The sequence below is a fragment of the Leopardus geoffroyi genome, chromosome B3 (genome assembly GCF_018350155.1).
Source record: "Leopardus geoffroyi isolate Oge1 chromosome B3, O.geoffroyi_Oge1_pat1.0, whole genome shotgun sequence".
Lineage (NCBI taxonomy): Eukaryota > Metazoa > Chordata > Mammalia > Carnivora > Felidae > Leopardus > Leopardus geoffroyi.
This window is the reverse complement of record NC_059337.1, coordinates 134410134-134424601: the sequence shown is the minus strand read 5'-3', so window position 1 is coordinate 134424601 and position 14468 is coordinate 134410134. Positions and strand designations below refer to the sequence as shown.

General features: G+C 34.8%; 1 protein-coding gene across 12 annotated transcripts in view; it reads left to right on the top strand.

Annotated features, from left to right (window-relative positions):
• Positions 1-14468, top strand: part of RPS6KA5 (ribosomal protein S6 kinase A5) — a 183102-nt gene that overhangs the window by 114697 nt on the left and 53937 nt on the right. For 11 of the 12 annotated variants that reach the window (XR_006705258.1, XR_006705257.1, XM_045451873.1 and 8 more), the window contains one exon: positions 14243-14326. Coding sequence is in view for 10 of the 12 variants with exons in the window: in XM_045451873.1 (XP_045307829.1) it covers positions 14243-14326 (84 nt within the window). In the remaining 2 variants the exon portion in view is untranslated. Of the gene's footprint in view, positions 1-7128; positions 7204-14242; positions 14327-14468 lie in introns of those variants that run through there. The other variant, XM_045451877.1, reaches the window with a different exon arrangement.

Genomic DNA, 14468 nt, shown 5'->3' with positions numbered 1-14468 from the left:
GACATAAATGACATACCATATGCAAATTGTTTTATTTGACTTATTTTTGAAATTTATCCAAGTTGATTGGTATGAATCTATGTCATTCAGTTTACCCTCTGTATAATATTCTTTGATGTGAATTATCCAGTTTACTTACCCATTATCCTGCTGAGATTCATTTAGCTTTCTGTGTTTATCACAGTATTGAAGTTTTTTTTCTGATATTATTGGTTTGCTGCAGTTCTTTAAATATTCTAGATACCTGTCATTTGTAATTATACATATTGTTTCTTTTTCAAGTCTTTCACTTGTTTTGAATGATATTTTTGCCATCATCAGATTTGACATTTTAATAAAATCAAATTTACTATAATCATTTAATATTTATATTTGATTATGTAAAATTTTTAATTTTAGAAAATACACATAAAAATTATAATCTTCACTATTTTTAAAATGTTTATTTATTTTGAGAGAGAGAGAGAGTGAGCATGAGTTGGGGAGGGGCAGAGTGAGGTGGAGAGAGAGAGGGAATCCCAAGCTGGCTCCGTGCTGTCAATACAGAGCCTGATGCAGGGCTCGATCCTGTGACCCGAGAGATCATGACCTGAGCCAAGATCAAGAGTCAGATGCTTAACTGACTGAGCCACCCAGGCGCCCCATCATCTTAACTAATTTTAAGTGTAGATCAGTAGTACTAACTATATTCACGTTGTTGTGTAACAGGTCTGTAGAATTTTTTTTTATCTTGCAACTAAACGCTACACCCATTGAGCAACAACTCCCCATTTTTTCCCCTTCCTAGCCCCTGCAAACCAATATTCTACACTGTATCTATGAGTTTGACTACTTTAGAGACCTAGTATAAGTAGAATCTTATAGCGTTTATCTTTTTTGTGACTGGTTTACTTCAGTTAACATAATGTCCTCAAAGTTCATTCACGTTGTAGCAAGTGACAGGATTTCCTTTTTTTTTTTAATGTTTATTTTATTTTTGAGAGAGAGAGAGAGAGAGACAGAGTGTGAGCGGGGAGGGGGGGGGAGAGAGAGAGAGACAGAGACAGAGACAGAGACAGACACAGACACAGAATCCGAAGCAAGCTCCAGGCTCTGGGCTGTCAGCACAGAGCCTGACACGGGGCTCAAACTTGGGAATGGCGAGATCATGACCTGAGCCGAAGTCAGATGCTTTAACTGCCTGAGCCACCCAGGCATCCTGGGATTTCCTTCTTTTTTAAGGCTAAATAATATTATAATATATGTATATATCATACTTTGTTTATGCATTCATCCACTAAGGGACATTTGGGTTGCTTGCACTTATTGGCTATTGTAAACAATGCTGCAGTGAACATAGGTGTACAAATATCTCTTTGAGATTATGCTTCCAGTTATTTTAGATATATATCCAGAAGTAGGACTGGTGGATCATATGATTGTAACATTTTATTTATTTTCCCTCATGATAATTTTATTTTTAATTTTTTGAGGAATGTCCATAATGTGTCCCATAGCGGCTGCACCATTTTACATTCCTACCAACTGTGTACAAGGGTTCCAGTTTCTCCACATTCTCACCTGTATTTATTATTTCTGCTTTTCTGATAGCAGCCCTCCTAATGAGCATGAAGTGATAGTTCATTGTAGTTTTTATTTGCATTAATGATGCAATGAGTGATGTTGAGCATCTTTTCATATGCTTTTCGACCATTTGTATATCATCTTTGGAAGAATGCTGAAATTCTTTGCCTATTTTCTTTAAGTTTATTTATTTATTTTGAGAGGAGGGGGGAGTGAGGAGGAGCAGAGAGAGAGGAGAGAGAGAGAATCTCAAGCAGGCTCCACACTGTCGGTTCAGACAGAGCCTGATGTGAGGCTTGAACTCATGAACCACGAGATCATGACCTGAGCCAAAATCAAGAGTTAGACAGTTAATTGGCTGAGCCATCCAGGCACCCCTCTTTGCATTTTTTAAATCAGATTATTTACTTTTTGTTGTTGTTTAGTTGTAGTTCTTTATATATTCTGGATATTAACCACTTATCAGATATGTGATTTGAAAATTTTCTCTCCCATTCTATAGGTTGTCTTTTCACTTTGTTCCCTTTGATGCAAGGAAGCTTTTAATTTTGATATTGTCCCATTTGTCAGCTTTTGTGCTTGTCCTTTTGGTATCGTATCCAAGAAATCGTTGCCAAATCCAGTGTCATGAAACTTGTTTTTTCTTCTAGGAGTTTTATAGTTTTAGATTTTACATTTAGGTCTTTAGTCTTTTTTGAGTTAACGTTTGTATTTGGTGCAAAGTAAGGGCTGAATGCATGTGGCTTTCCAGTTTTCCCAGCATCACTTGTTGAAGAGACCATCCTTTGTTCACGTGTGGTCTTGACCATATGCACTGTAAGGTTTATTTCTGGGCTCTGTGTTTTGTTCCATTGCTCTATATATTTGTCTTAATTCCACTACAAAGATGTATTATTTACTGTAACTTTGAAATATGTTTTGAAATCAGGAAGTGTGAGACTGCCAACTTTTCTTTCTTTCTCAAGATTATTTTGGCTATTCAGGGTTCCTTGAGATTCCATATGAATTTTAAGATTTTTCTTAATTTTTGCAAAAAAAAAATGCCATTGGGATTTTGATAGGAGTTACATTGAATCTTTAGATTATTCTGGGTAGTATGGACATTTTCACAATATTATGTCTTCCAATCCACAAGCAGGGGATGTCTTTCTTTTTATTTCTATCTTCTTTAATTCCTTTCACAGTATTTTGTAATGTTCACTGTCAGGTCTTTTGACTTATTGGTTGTATTAATTTCTAAGCATTTTGTTATTTTTGATGCTATTTTAAATGGGATTTTTTTTTTAGACTGTTCGTTGTTAGTGTAAAGAAATGTAACTGATTTTAGTATGTTGATCTTCTGTCCTGTAACTTTGCTATATGTACTTATTCTAATAGTGTGTGTGTGTGTGTGTGTGTGTGTGTGTGTGTGTGTGTGTGTAATCTTTAGTGTTTTCTACATATAAGATTATATCATCTACAAGCAGAGATAATTTTACTTTCTCCTTTCCAATTTGGATGTCTTTTATTTCTTTTTCTTGCCTAATTGCTCTGGATCGGACTTCCAGTGCTGTATGAAATAAAAGTGGTAAGAGGGAACATCCTTACTTTGTTACTGATCTTAGAGGAAATTTCCATTTTTCACCATTGAGTATGGATGTTTGCTGTGGGCTTTTCATATATGGTCTTTACTATGTTGAGGTAGTTTCTTTCTATTTCTACTTTGTTGCTGAGTGTTTTTTTTTTTAAGTTTATTTATGTATCCTGAGAGAGACAGAGAGTGTGAATGGCAGGGGGAGGGGGGAGCAGAGAGAGGGAGAGAATCTTAAGCAGACTCTGCACTGAAGCCATGATGCAGGGCTCAAACTCACAAAACCATGAGATCATGACCTGAGCCAAAATCAAGAGTTGGATGCTCTACTGACTGAGCCACCCAGGTGCCCCTCAAATGCTGTTTCTGCATCACTTGAATTTTTCTTCATTCTGTTCTTCTGTTCTTCATTCTGTTAATGTGGTGTATTACATTGACTAACTTTCAAATCTTGAACCATCCTTGCGTTCCAGGAATAAACCTCACTTGATCATGTTACATAAACCTTTTAGCGTGCTGTTGAATTTGGTTTGCTAATATTTTGTTAGGATTTTTGTATCAGTTTTCATCAGAAATAGAAGGCTGTAGTTTTCTTTTCTTGCAGTATCTTTTGCTGGCTTTGGTATCAGTAATGCTGGCCTCATCTGATGAGTTTAAAAGTATGTTCTTCGGTTTTTTGAAAAAGTGAGGACATTCTTTAAATGTTTTTTAGAATTTTCCTTTAAGCCATCTGGTCCTGAGCTTATTCGGGGAGGGAGGTGGGTGGGGGAAGGGTGTTTGATTGCTGATTTAATCTCCTTACTGATCATGGTTCTGTTCAGAACTTTCTATTTCTCTATGATTCAGTCTTGATAAATTATGTTTCTAGGAATTTATCCATTCTAGATTATCCAATTTGTTGGTGTATAATTGTTCACAGTTATTTCTTTTTTTTTTTTAATTTTTACCTCCTTTATTTTAGAGAGAGAGAAGGAAAGAGCATGAGCAGGGGAGAGGGGCAGAGGGGGAGAGAGAGAGAGAACCCCAAGCAGGCTCCATGCCCATCACAGAGCCCAAGTTGGGGCTCAATCCCACAACCATGAACCAAAATCAAGAGTCGGACACTTAACTGACTGAGACACCCAGGCACCCCAATAGTAGCTTCTTATGTCTTCTCTTTCATTTTCTTATGTCTTCTCTTTCATTTCTGATTTTACTTATTTGAATATTTTTTTTTAATGTAGCTAAGAGTTTGTCAGTGTTGTTGATATTTTCAAAAAACCATCTCTTAGGTTTGTTAGTTTTTTTCTATTGTTTTTCTATTCTTGTTTCATTTCTTTGTGCTGTACTTATTTATTTTCCCGCTGCTTTTAGTTTTTCTTTTTCTAGTTCCTTGAGGTGTAAATTGGGTTGTTGATTTCTTTGAATTTTTGAAAACATAATCTCTTTTTATCTCAGTTCACTAAGATATTTGCTTTTATTTTCTTTTAAAAATGAACACATTAAAAATGTTAATTTAATAGGAATTAATTTCTGAATATAAAACAAAGTGGGGATATTATTTTACCTCTTTTTATAGATAATCCAGTTGATAGTTCACGATCGGTGAATGGTCAGTTAATCTTTTCCCTGCTGATTTGAAAGGTACCTTCTGTCATATGCCAAATTCCTATACATGCCTGTGAGTCTATTTCTGTTCTGTTTCTCTTTACTCAGTTTCATTCTTCTGGTTGCTTCTCTCTGAGTCAAAATAAAAAATCTTAAAGGCCATGACTTTATAGTAAGTCTTAAATCTGGAAAGGCGAGATCTTTCTCTTCTTCACTCTTACCCTGCCATTCTCTCCTCCTTTCATCTGACCTTCCTTCACTCTCTTCTCTGTATTCTCTATTCTTGGTCTTTTGTTCCTCCATGTGAATTATAGAATTAAACTGATAAATTAATTTGGAAATAACTGTGATCTTTGGATAGTGAATCTTCTGATTAATTAGCATAAATAAATAGTCCTACCTTCCCAGTTACTATCTTTTATTTCTTTTAATAATACTTTATAACTTCCTGTGTAATGCTTGTACTTGTATCATTAGATTCATTTCTATTAACTTTATAAGTTTCATTCCAATTTACAAAAATAATAATATGGGGTTTTTTGGCACTACAGGAATGTTGATCTTGTACAAAGCAATGTTGCTGAATTCATATTCCAGTAACTTACAGATTCACTTGGATTTTTTAAGTATATGACTATATTAAGAGAAAATCAGAACCACTGTTTGTCAGTAATGATGGTTTTATATCTTTGTGATTCTCATTATTTTTATTCTGTGTATTTGTGAATGGATGGTTTGGTTTGGTTTTATTGCCCTTTTATTCGTGTGTATTCTTGCTTGTTTACTTTAAGGCTATGTGTCTTAGGTTTTACAATTTAGTATGGTGTTTACTCTAGGGTTTTAGTAGATGAATTCTCAGTTTCTAATTGTTTATTGATATAAAGAAATTCTTACAGTTTTTCTCTTTAATCACCTAGTGTTGTGAGTTATATTAATAACTTTATGTTGTTGAGTGTTAAACCATCTTTCAATTCTTGGAAAAAACTTTACTTTCTATATTTTATTATTTTTTTTTTTACACTTTGCTGGATCTTGTTTGCTAATATTTTATTTTGGACTTTATTTTCCAGTTGACGTAATTTTCTAATATTACATTTGTCTGATTTTGGTATCAAGATTATATACCAACATCATGAAATGAATTTAGAATCAGATATATAGATAGAAATCATATTTCTCTTAATATTTCCTCTTACTGCACATGTATAGCTATCAGAGTGTAATTTTTTTCTCCCCTCCCCCCCCCAAGTGTGAGTAGCTTTTCAAATACTTATTTAATGTTTTAAAAATATGTATAATTATATATGGTTTTCAATTTCTTCTTCAGTCAACTCTGGTAAGTTGTATTTTTGTAGAAAAATGTTATCTTTTTTCTTTTTAAATTCCTTGGTATCATTTGTTCATAGAATTCACTTATATTTTAATCTCTGTTGTGAGTGTAGTAAAGTTTCCTTTTTATTGATCTATAACTTTTCTCTTTTTTCTTGATCAGTTTGCTAGAAATTTGTCTGTTTTAATCTCTTCCAAAAAACAGATTTTGTCAAGTTTCTCATTTTTTTCTATTTCTTTGATGATGTTCCTTTGTTCCTTTTACTTTTCAAGTGTTGCGTTCATATTCTTTTTCTAAACTTTTGAGTCAGACCTCCAGCTCACTATATTTAATCTTTTCATTTTTAATGAGATAATTTCTAAGAACAACTTTTAGATATATCTCACCAGTTCTGATATATAAGGTATTTATTGTTATTGAAATAGTCTAATATTCATTGTGGGGTTTTTTTTTTTCCTTTGGGCCATGAATTATTTAGAAATGGGTTTTTAGGTTTTCAAATATATAGATTTTTTGGTTGTCTTTTTGTAAATGAGTTCTAATTTTATTGCTTTCTGTATGGAGAACAAAATATATATGATTTTATTTCTGTAGAATTAGAGATTTGCTTCGTGATCTATTACATGGTTAATTTCTATAAATATGACATATATGCCTGAAAAAAATGTGTATTCTCTAACTATTACATATAAAGTTTGGGGTATTCTCAGGAACATCATGTAAATCTTCTATAGCTTCACTAATTACTTTCCTGCTTGATTAGTCAGTTATAAAAAAGATATGTTAAAATGCCTGCTATGGTTGTGGATTTGTCCATTTCTTCTTAAACATCTCTCCATTTTTGCTTTTTAAGGCTTTTCAACAAATGTTGAGTATATTCAGGTTTGGGATAGTATTATTTTCCTAGTGAAATGTTCCTTTTATTATTATTCAATGACTCTACCTAATTTTAATAATCCCTTTTGCCTTAAAGTTTATTTTCTTGCTATTAATAAAATACTCCAGCTTTCTGTTGGCTAGTGCTGGTCTGATATATCTTTTTCCATCTCTTTACTTTCAATATTTCTTTGTCATTATGTTTTAGGTGTGCCTTTTGTAAATAACATATAGCTGGATTTTGTTTTTGATCCAGAGAGTTTCTATCTTTTAACTGGTGAGTTAAATCTGTATATTATGATTACTGATATATTTTTACTTATTTCTCTTATCTTGCTATGTGTTTCTCTTTATCACAATTTCTCTTTGCTTTCTCCCCCTCCTTTCCTATTTAGATTATTAGGATTTCTTTGTTTCATTTCTCCCTAATGGTCTAGAAGTTATATCTGTTCTATTAACTTACATACTGACTTAACAATTATGTCTATAATTGTCATGACTACTACAAGAACATGGAGTGTTTTAACCTCAATTATCCATTTCATTTTCTGTATTATTGTTACTTAGTATTTAGCCCTACCTTGTATTATATTCCCCCAAATTAATCATTATTGTGTAATTTTCATTTTATAAATTCACTACTTGTTTAGATTTTCTCACACGTTTACCTGTTTTCTCTGTTCACTATTGCTTCTTATAACTTAACTCGTTTCTTGTGAGTTCAGTTTATTGCTGAACTGCATCTTTTAGGGGTCTTTTTAACAAGGATTAATGAATAGTAAATTCTCTTTGTTTTAAAATGCCTTTATGGGGAAGTTAAGATGGTGGAGGAGTAGGAGGCTCCTAAGCTTGTCTCGTCCCTCAAACACAGCTAGACAGTTATCAAATCATTCTGAACACCCAAGAAATCACTTGGAGGTCTGAGAGAACAAAAACTGCAAGTCTACAAGTAGAAAAGCAACCACGTTTTGGAAGGTAGGGGGTGCAGAGAGTTGACTTGGGGGAGAAATAACTGTGGGTAAGGTGGTGGGGAGGGAGCCTTCTTATGGATGCTACCGCAAAGTATTACAAGCAAGGGAGTGGAAAATTGGAACTTTCAGAAGTCCACTACCATCGGGGACATGCGTGGCTTAAAGGTGCTTAGTGGGGTGGAGTCCCAGGAATGACAGCATGTACTGAGGGTCCCCTGGGTCTCAAGAAGAAAGGGTGGCACCAACGTGCTGCACTGTTTCCAGGCATAGGAGTGGGGGGTGGGGAGGGCAGGGGGTTCCTGTTGAGGGCAGGGAGCTGGAGTGCTGGCTTTTGCTCTGTTTTGCCATAAAGTCCGAACCCCTGTGCAGCTACTTTCCTTGCACAGCCAGCAAACTGCAAAAGCATGACAAGATGATCACCCAGAGGAACAGTGTGGGTCTGTGCTGCGGAAGTCCCCAAAATTTAGATTTTGAAACTCAGTTGCGCACCTGAGATGAAAAAGCTCGGACACAGGCCGGGTGAGCAGAAGGTTCTGATGGCAACTGGCGACAGCTGAGGGATATTGATTGCTCTTCTGTGAGGGTGACCTGAGGAGTGGGGGTGCGAACGTTCAGCTCCAGGGCTAGAGACCAGGGTGCTGCCACATTCATCCCCCCTCATCAGCACTGAAAGCCTTCAGGGAGCAAAACTGTGCCACATAGTAGAGGCTGGAGCCACTTCTACCAAGTCTCACCCCCCTGCACTTTGGAGGTGCGTCTACACTAGGGCAAGTTCACATGAGAATCAGTGCGACAGGCACCTCCACCAGAAGGACCAGCACAAACAACTAGCTTGTACCAAGTCTACTACGGGAATTCAAATCTAGCTTCCTTTTTATTTTCATTCTTTATTTTTTCCATTTCTTCTTTTTAATTCCTTTTAAATTTTTTTATTATTTTAAAAATATTTTATATATGGTTTTAATTTTAATTGAATTGAATTTAATTTAACATAGGATCTAGATTCTTTTAACCAGCAGACCAGAACACACCCAGGACCTAGTGTTTTTTTGTTTTTTGGGTTTTTTTACTTTTTTTTTTTTTTGCTTTTTTCTTTGTTGTGTGTGTGTGTGTTTTCTTCTTTTCTTTTCTGGACAAAATGACAAGATGGAGAAATTCACCCCAAAAGAAAGAAGAGGAAGTAGATCTCACAACCAGAGATTTAATCGCTACAGATATAATATGTCTGAACTAGAATTTAAAACAACAATTATAAGCATACTAGCTGGGCTTGAGAAAAGCATAGAAAACACTAGAGAATCCCTTTCTGCAGAGATAAAAGAACTAAAATCTAGTTATGCCAAAATTAAAACTGCTGTGAGATGCAAACCCAAATGGAGTCCATAAAAACGAGGATGGACAAAGTAGAGGAGCAAATGAGTGATAAAGAAGATAAAATTATGGCAAATAATGAAGCTGAAAAGAAAAGGGAAAGAAAAGTGATGGACCATGAAGGTATTAGGGAACTCAGTGACTTACTGAAACAGAATGACATTCATATTATAGGAATCCCAGAAAATGAAGAGAGAGAAAAAGAAGCAGAAGGTTTCTTCGAACAAGTTCTAGCTGAGAACTTCCCTAATCTGGGGAAGGACACAGACTTCAAAATGCAAGAAGCACGGAGAGCTCCCTTAAAATTCAACGAAAGCTGACCACCGCCAAGGCATATCAAAGTCAAGTTCACACAATACACAGACAAAGAAAGAATACTGAAAACAGCAAGGGGAAAAAAAAAGTCCTTAACCTACAAGGAAAGACAGATCAGGTTCACAGCAGATCTGTCCCCAGGAACTTGGCAGGCAAGAAGGGAGTGGCAGAATATAGTCAACGTGCTAAATAGGAAAAACATGCAGCCAAGAATTCTTTATCCAGCAAGGCTGCCATTCAGAATAGAAGGAGAGATAAAGAGTTTCCCAAATAAAATGCCTTTATTTTGCACTGCAAATTCATTGTTAATTTAGCTGTCATGGACTATATCTACTCATGGACTAGTTTATCTTTTTATTTTAAAATAAAACATATGTAAAAACGAAAGCAAAATAAATGTATGGGTTAAGGAATTTTTATAAGGCAAACACTTACAACCATCACTCAAGAATGGGAATTTGCCACCCATGGATATATTTTTATTTAGTCTGCTTGGGACTTTTGCAGTATTTTCTCAAGTGTATCTTCTGGTTTTCAGATTCTCTCTTTATTTGTGTCTACTTTGTTTAATCAGCCTGTGTTCATTAGTACATTTTTTCATTTATATAGTTAATGTTTGCTTCCTTTTCATATCTTTCTCATCTTTTTTATGCCGCTACATTATTTTATAGGTATTTTCCTTCTTTATGTCTTTCATCTTTTACAATATACTAGTCTTTTATAGAATGTTGTTCTAGTGTTTCAAGTAATCCCTCTGTTTGGTTTGGGGAGTCTAGTTCACTTATTTAGTAATTTTGAGACTCCAGGGCTTTATCTGTGTGAACCCTGGGCCAGCTGGATTGTGGGAATTTGTCTGGTTCTGTCATGTGTTCCAGAGTATTACCACGTTGGACCAGATTTTCTCACTTCCTCATACCAAGGAGGGGAGAGAAAATTCAGGCCTCAAGTCTACAAGAGGCGGAAGCCTTGGGATTTGATTTCAAAAGGGGCATATTTGTTTTCTAAGGTAAAGGCCCTCCCTTTGCAGCTGTAGCACAGGTCATATGTCTACCTCACTGGTTTTTGGCACCCTCTTCGTGGCTTGCATCTAGGGATTCCCCTCTCTTTCTCATGAGCACAGTCTTAGATGATTAGCAATGCAATATTTACTTCTTTTTAAAAATCAAACATTTCTAGGGGCACCTGGGTGGCTCAGTCAGTTAAGCGTCCAACTTCGGCTCAGGCCATGATCTCGCACTTTCTAAGTTCAAGCCCCGCAACAGGCTCTGTGCTGACAGCTCAGAGCCTGGAGCCTGCTTCAGATTCTGTGTCTCCTCCACTCTCTGCCCCTCCCCTGCTCACGCTCTGTGTCTCTCTGTGTCTCGATAATAAACGTTAAAAAACTAAAAATTAAAATTAAACATTTCTAGATATTTGTTGTAAGATTTGACAAAATTAGGATGGGAGAAAATACAGGATGGGGATGAGACTTTTCATTGGTAATTTTGCATTTATAAATTTATCATAAGCAAAGAAGATCAGGATAAAACATTGGCAAATAAAAGCTAAGAATGATTTAATCTAGTGTTTATTGAGAAATGCCTAAGAATTTGGCACTTAAGTTTCTATTTGGATTTTTTTCTTAGAAGGGAGCCAGTTTTTTTGTTTTGTTTTGTTTTGTTATGTTTTGTTTTTTTGTCCAGTGCTATCTGATCTTTCTCTCCAAGAGACAGTGGAACCTCCTTGATCAGCTGGTCACTTAAGCGCAAGAACACTCTGTCTTATCTGCCAGAATGGTACACGCACACTGCTTTTACCATATTTACATTTAAGTACATTCTCATTCACAATCTCTTAACTCTGTGCTTGCTTTAATCAATAATATTATTTATAAAATAATGTGGACCTAAATAGGGTTAGGGTATTTTTTAAAATATTAAAATAGTACTGTAAAGATATTTTGAACAAATGGTAATGAATAGAATTTAGTTATGTTATCCTAGCCTTATAAAACCATAGTTCATAAAATATTACCTAGGATTCTTTCCTGCCCCCACAGCAGACCTTCCTCTGTCATACCTCATCAGTTTATCTCCTTGGTAGAATTATTTGAAAGGCATTCTGTATACTTTCCAGATAACATGCATCTTCCTAAGCAGGTAAATACAAATTCAAAAGTAAGTTGGGGATATTTTTACACATAGAAGATAAACTCTCAGGAAATCAAGGCTGACACACTAAAACTTAAAACCCAGAGGGAGTAACACTACCATTGGGGCAGAGGAAGAGGAAGCAGATACAGAACTGCAAGAGGCTAAAATGGCAATGTTTTAAAATAACAGAGAAACTTAAGAAATGCTTTTCCTAATGCTTTTCACTCTTGTTTCTCAGTAACTGGAACTTCCCAAAACTTAAGCTTTAATTTTTCTGTCTCCTAGAATTTCGATCAAATAGGTAATTATTAATTATTTATTAATGTAGATACTGCTTACTCCCCTCCACTACCCACCACCCCCAAACAAATAAACACAAAACAGAGAAGCTAAAGTGATTTAAAGGGAGCTCAAAACTCATACGGAGAAGGTGGATGAGATATCTTTGAGCACGTAATATGGTTGTGAGCTTCCTCTCTGTTTTGACCTTCAAGAGCTGAGCTGCGTAGTTCTCATTGCCAGAGAAAGTAAAACATGAGAAGTGGGGGTGGCTGTCAGACCTTTCTGGCATTCATCAGTAAGATCTATGTGCCTTATACCCTTTGAACACTAATTTTCATAACTCTGTAAAATTTAATCATTGTCTCATACTTAGAAGGAAAAGTGCATGATTTCAAAATGGTTTGTGACATGGAGCTGCCTATTAATGGCAGTGAAAGTTAATATTTGCTAAAAAGACTAGTTTTCTAAATAAATAAAATCTAGAGAAGCAATAAATCAAACTCATTCTTTTTACTCATAAAACAGCTTGGAGTATTATTTATATTTTTTTCAGGATATCTAAACTTGATTTAGGATATAATGGTTTAAAGGTATTTCTTAGATGAGATCAAATGATAAATACAATGATTCAGTAATTTTCGTGTTTCTTTATGTCAACTACACAGTGACTTTTGCTCACCCAAAAAAAGGCTGTTGTATACTATAGCGTATTAACTAAAAACACTGGTTTTATGAAGTTTGGATTTTTTTTAAGAGTAATTTTGTAGTATTTCTTTTTAAATAAGTCAGGGAACAGATGAATGCTTCTTAATATACACATTTTTTCTAAGCATGTCTAACAAAGTTTAAAATTATTCATTACTTTTTGTATGTAAATTAAATGGAATCAACTTTATTTAGCTTTAATTTTTCTGTAGTTTGATACAAAATTTGCATTTGGTACTGAAATGATGAAGGAGAGAGATAATGATACTTGATATATGCTTTATATTAGCTACTTATTGACAATATTCTGCCAGGTAACAAAAAAGAAAATTTTCTGCAGATCTAAGCATAAGTAAATTATTTCTTTTCGTTATACTCAGGAATAATAATCTTTCAGCATATGTAGTATAAAAAAGAAAGAAATGAATCTTAAACCATCTAATATAATTACAATTAAGTAGTTTTAATATATTTGTTACCAAAGTGTTTATATCAATTCATTACATGTATTGTCTTTGAGCTTAACTTTACACAAATAGAGAACTTCTGCTGATTCTGTAACATTGCTAGAGTAATGTTCTTTACATTTGAAATTGGCAAATAAGAAGAATGCCTATATCTCAAAATCTTACTGATGGAGGAAGAATAAAGTACAAATTGAAAAGCTTCCTTTAGTTTTTTAAAATATTTTAAAGGCACCAAAGTGCCTTAAAATGTTTCAGGTACAGCCATATTAATTGTGTCCCATTAAAGAGGAGTTCTTTTTTTTATTTTATATATCTGTATAATAATTTAGATATTTCTTCTGTTTCATTGGGATGAGTCATATGACACAGTTGATCCATTAAAAAATTTAGTTTTCAAATCTAGACCTTTTTAAAGCCCTACAAAAGAGAAATAACTGTCTTTAAGGACAGTCTTTTTATAAAAACATTTCCGCTCATCATTACTGAGCATATGATTGGCAGTGCCAAACCTAGAAAAAATAAGGTAGGAAGAATTTTTTTCATCATTTTTCATCTCTGGGCTCCCTATTCCCTTCTTAGCATTTGGTCTCTGTCTTTTTTTTTTTTTTTTTTTTCCTTAAGGTTTCCCAGTGTTTTCTCAATGTTGCTGATCTGGAAATAAAGTAGTAAAGTATTAGACAGTTCTTGGTACCCTACTAGGACTATTTGAAGTTTTACAAAGAGAATCGTACAAGAAACCACTAATTGAAATATACATACATACAGCAAAGAAGAACAGATAGATGAAGGGATGGATGGGCGGCTGGATGGGTGGGTGGGTGGATGGATGGATGGATGAATGATGGTAGATTTTCAGGCATCAAAGTCTTTCAACAGGACATTCACTGAGGACTGACTATACAGGTGATGATCTGTCCTGGTGAGAAGTGGGGGAGAGTCTGTCAAGCAGATTCTACCACTACTTTGCTACTGTGGTTTATCTTGACCAGTAACATGTAGTATTAACTTTCCTTTTTGTCACTTGTCAGACTAGTTTGAAGTCAAATGCCTTTTTGTTTGTTTGATTGTTTAAGGGTGAAAGAGCGTATTCCTTTTGTGGAACTATTGAATACATGGCACCAGACATTGTCAGAGGGGGAGATTCGGGACATGACAAGGTATGTTCTGTACTTCTTTATATATCTCTATAAAATGTACAGTAAGAATCCTAGTTAATAACTTCAGTACAGTCTCTTCAACAGAGCCCTCTTTCTAGTGTTGTCTTACCTTCACTGTTTTCTCTCCTTTGCTTTGTATACA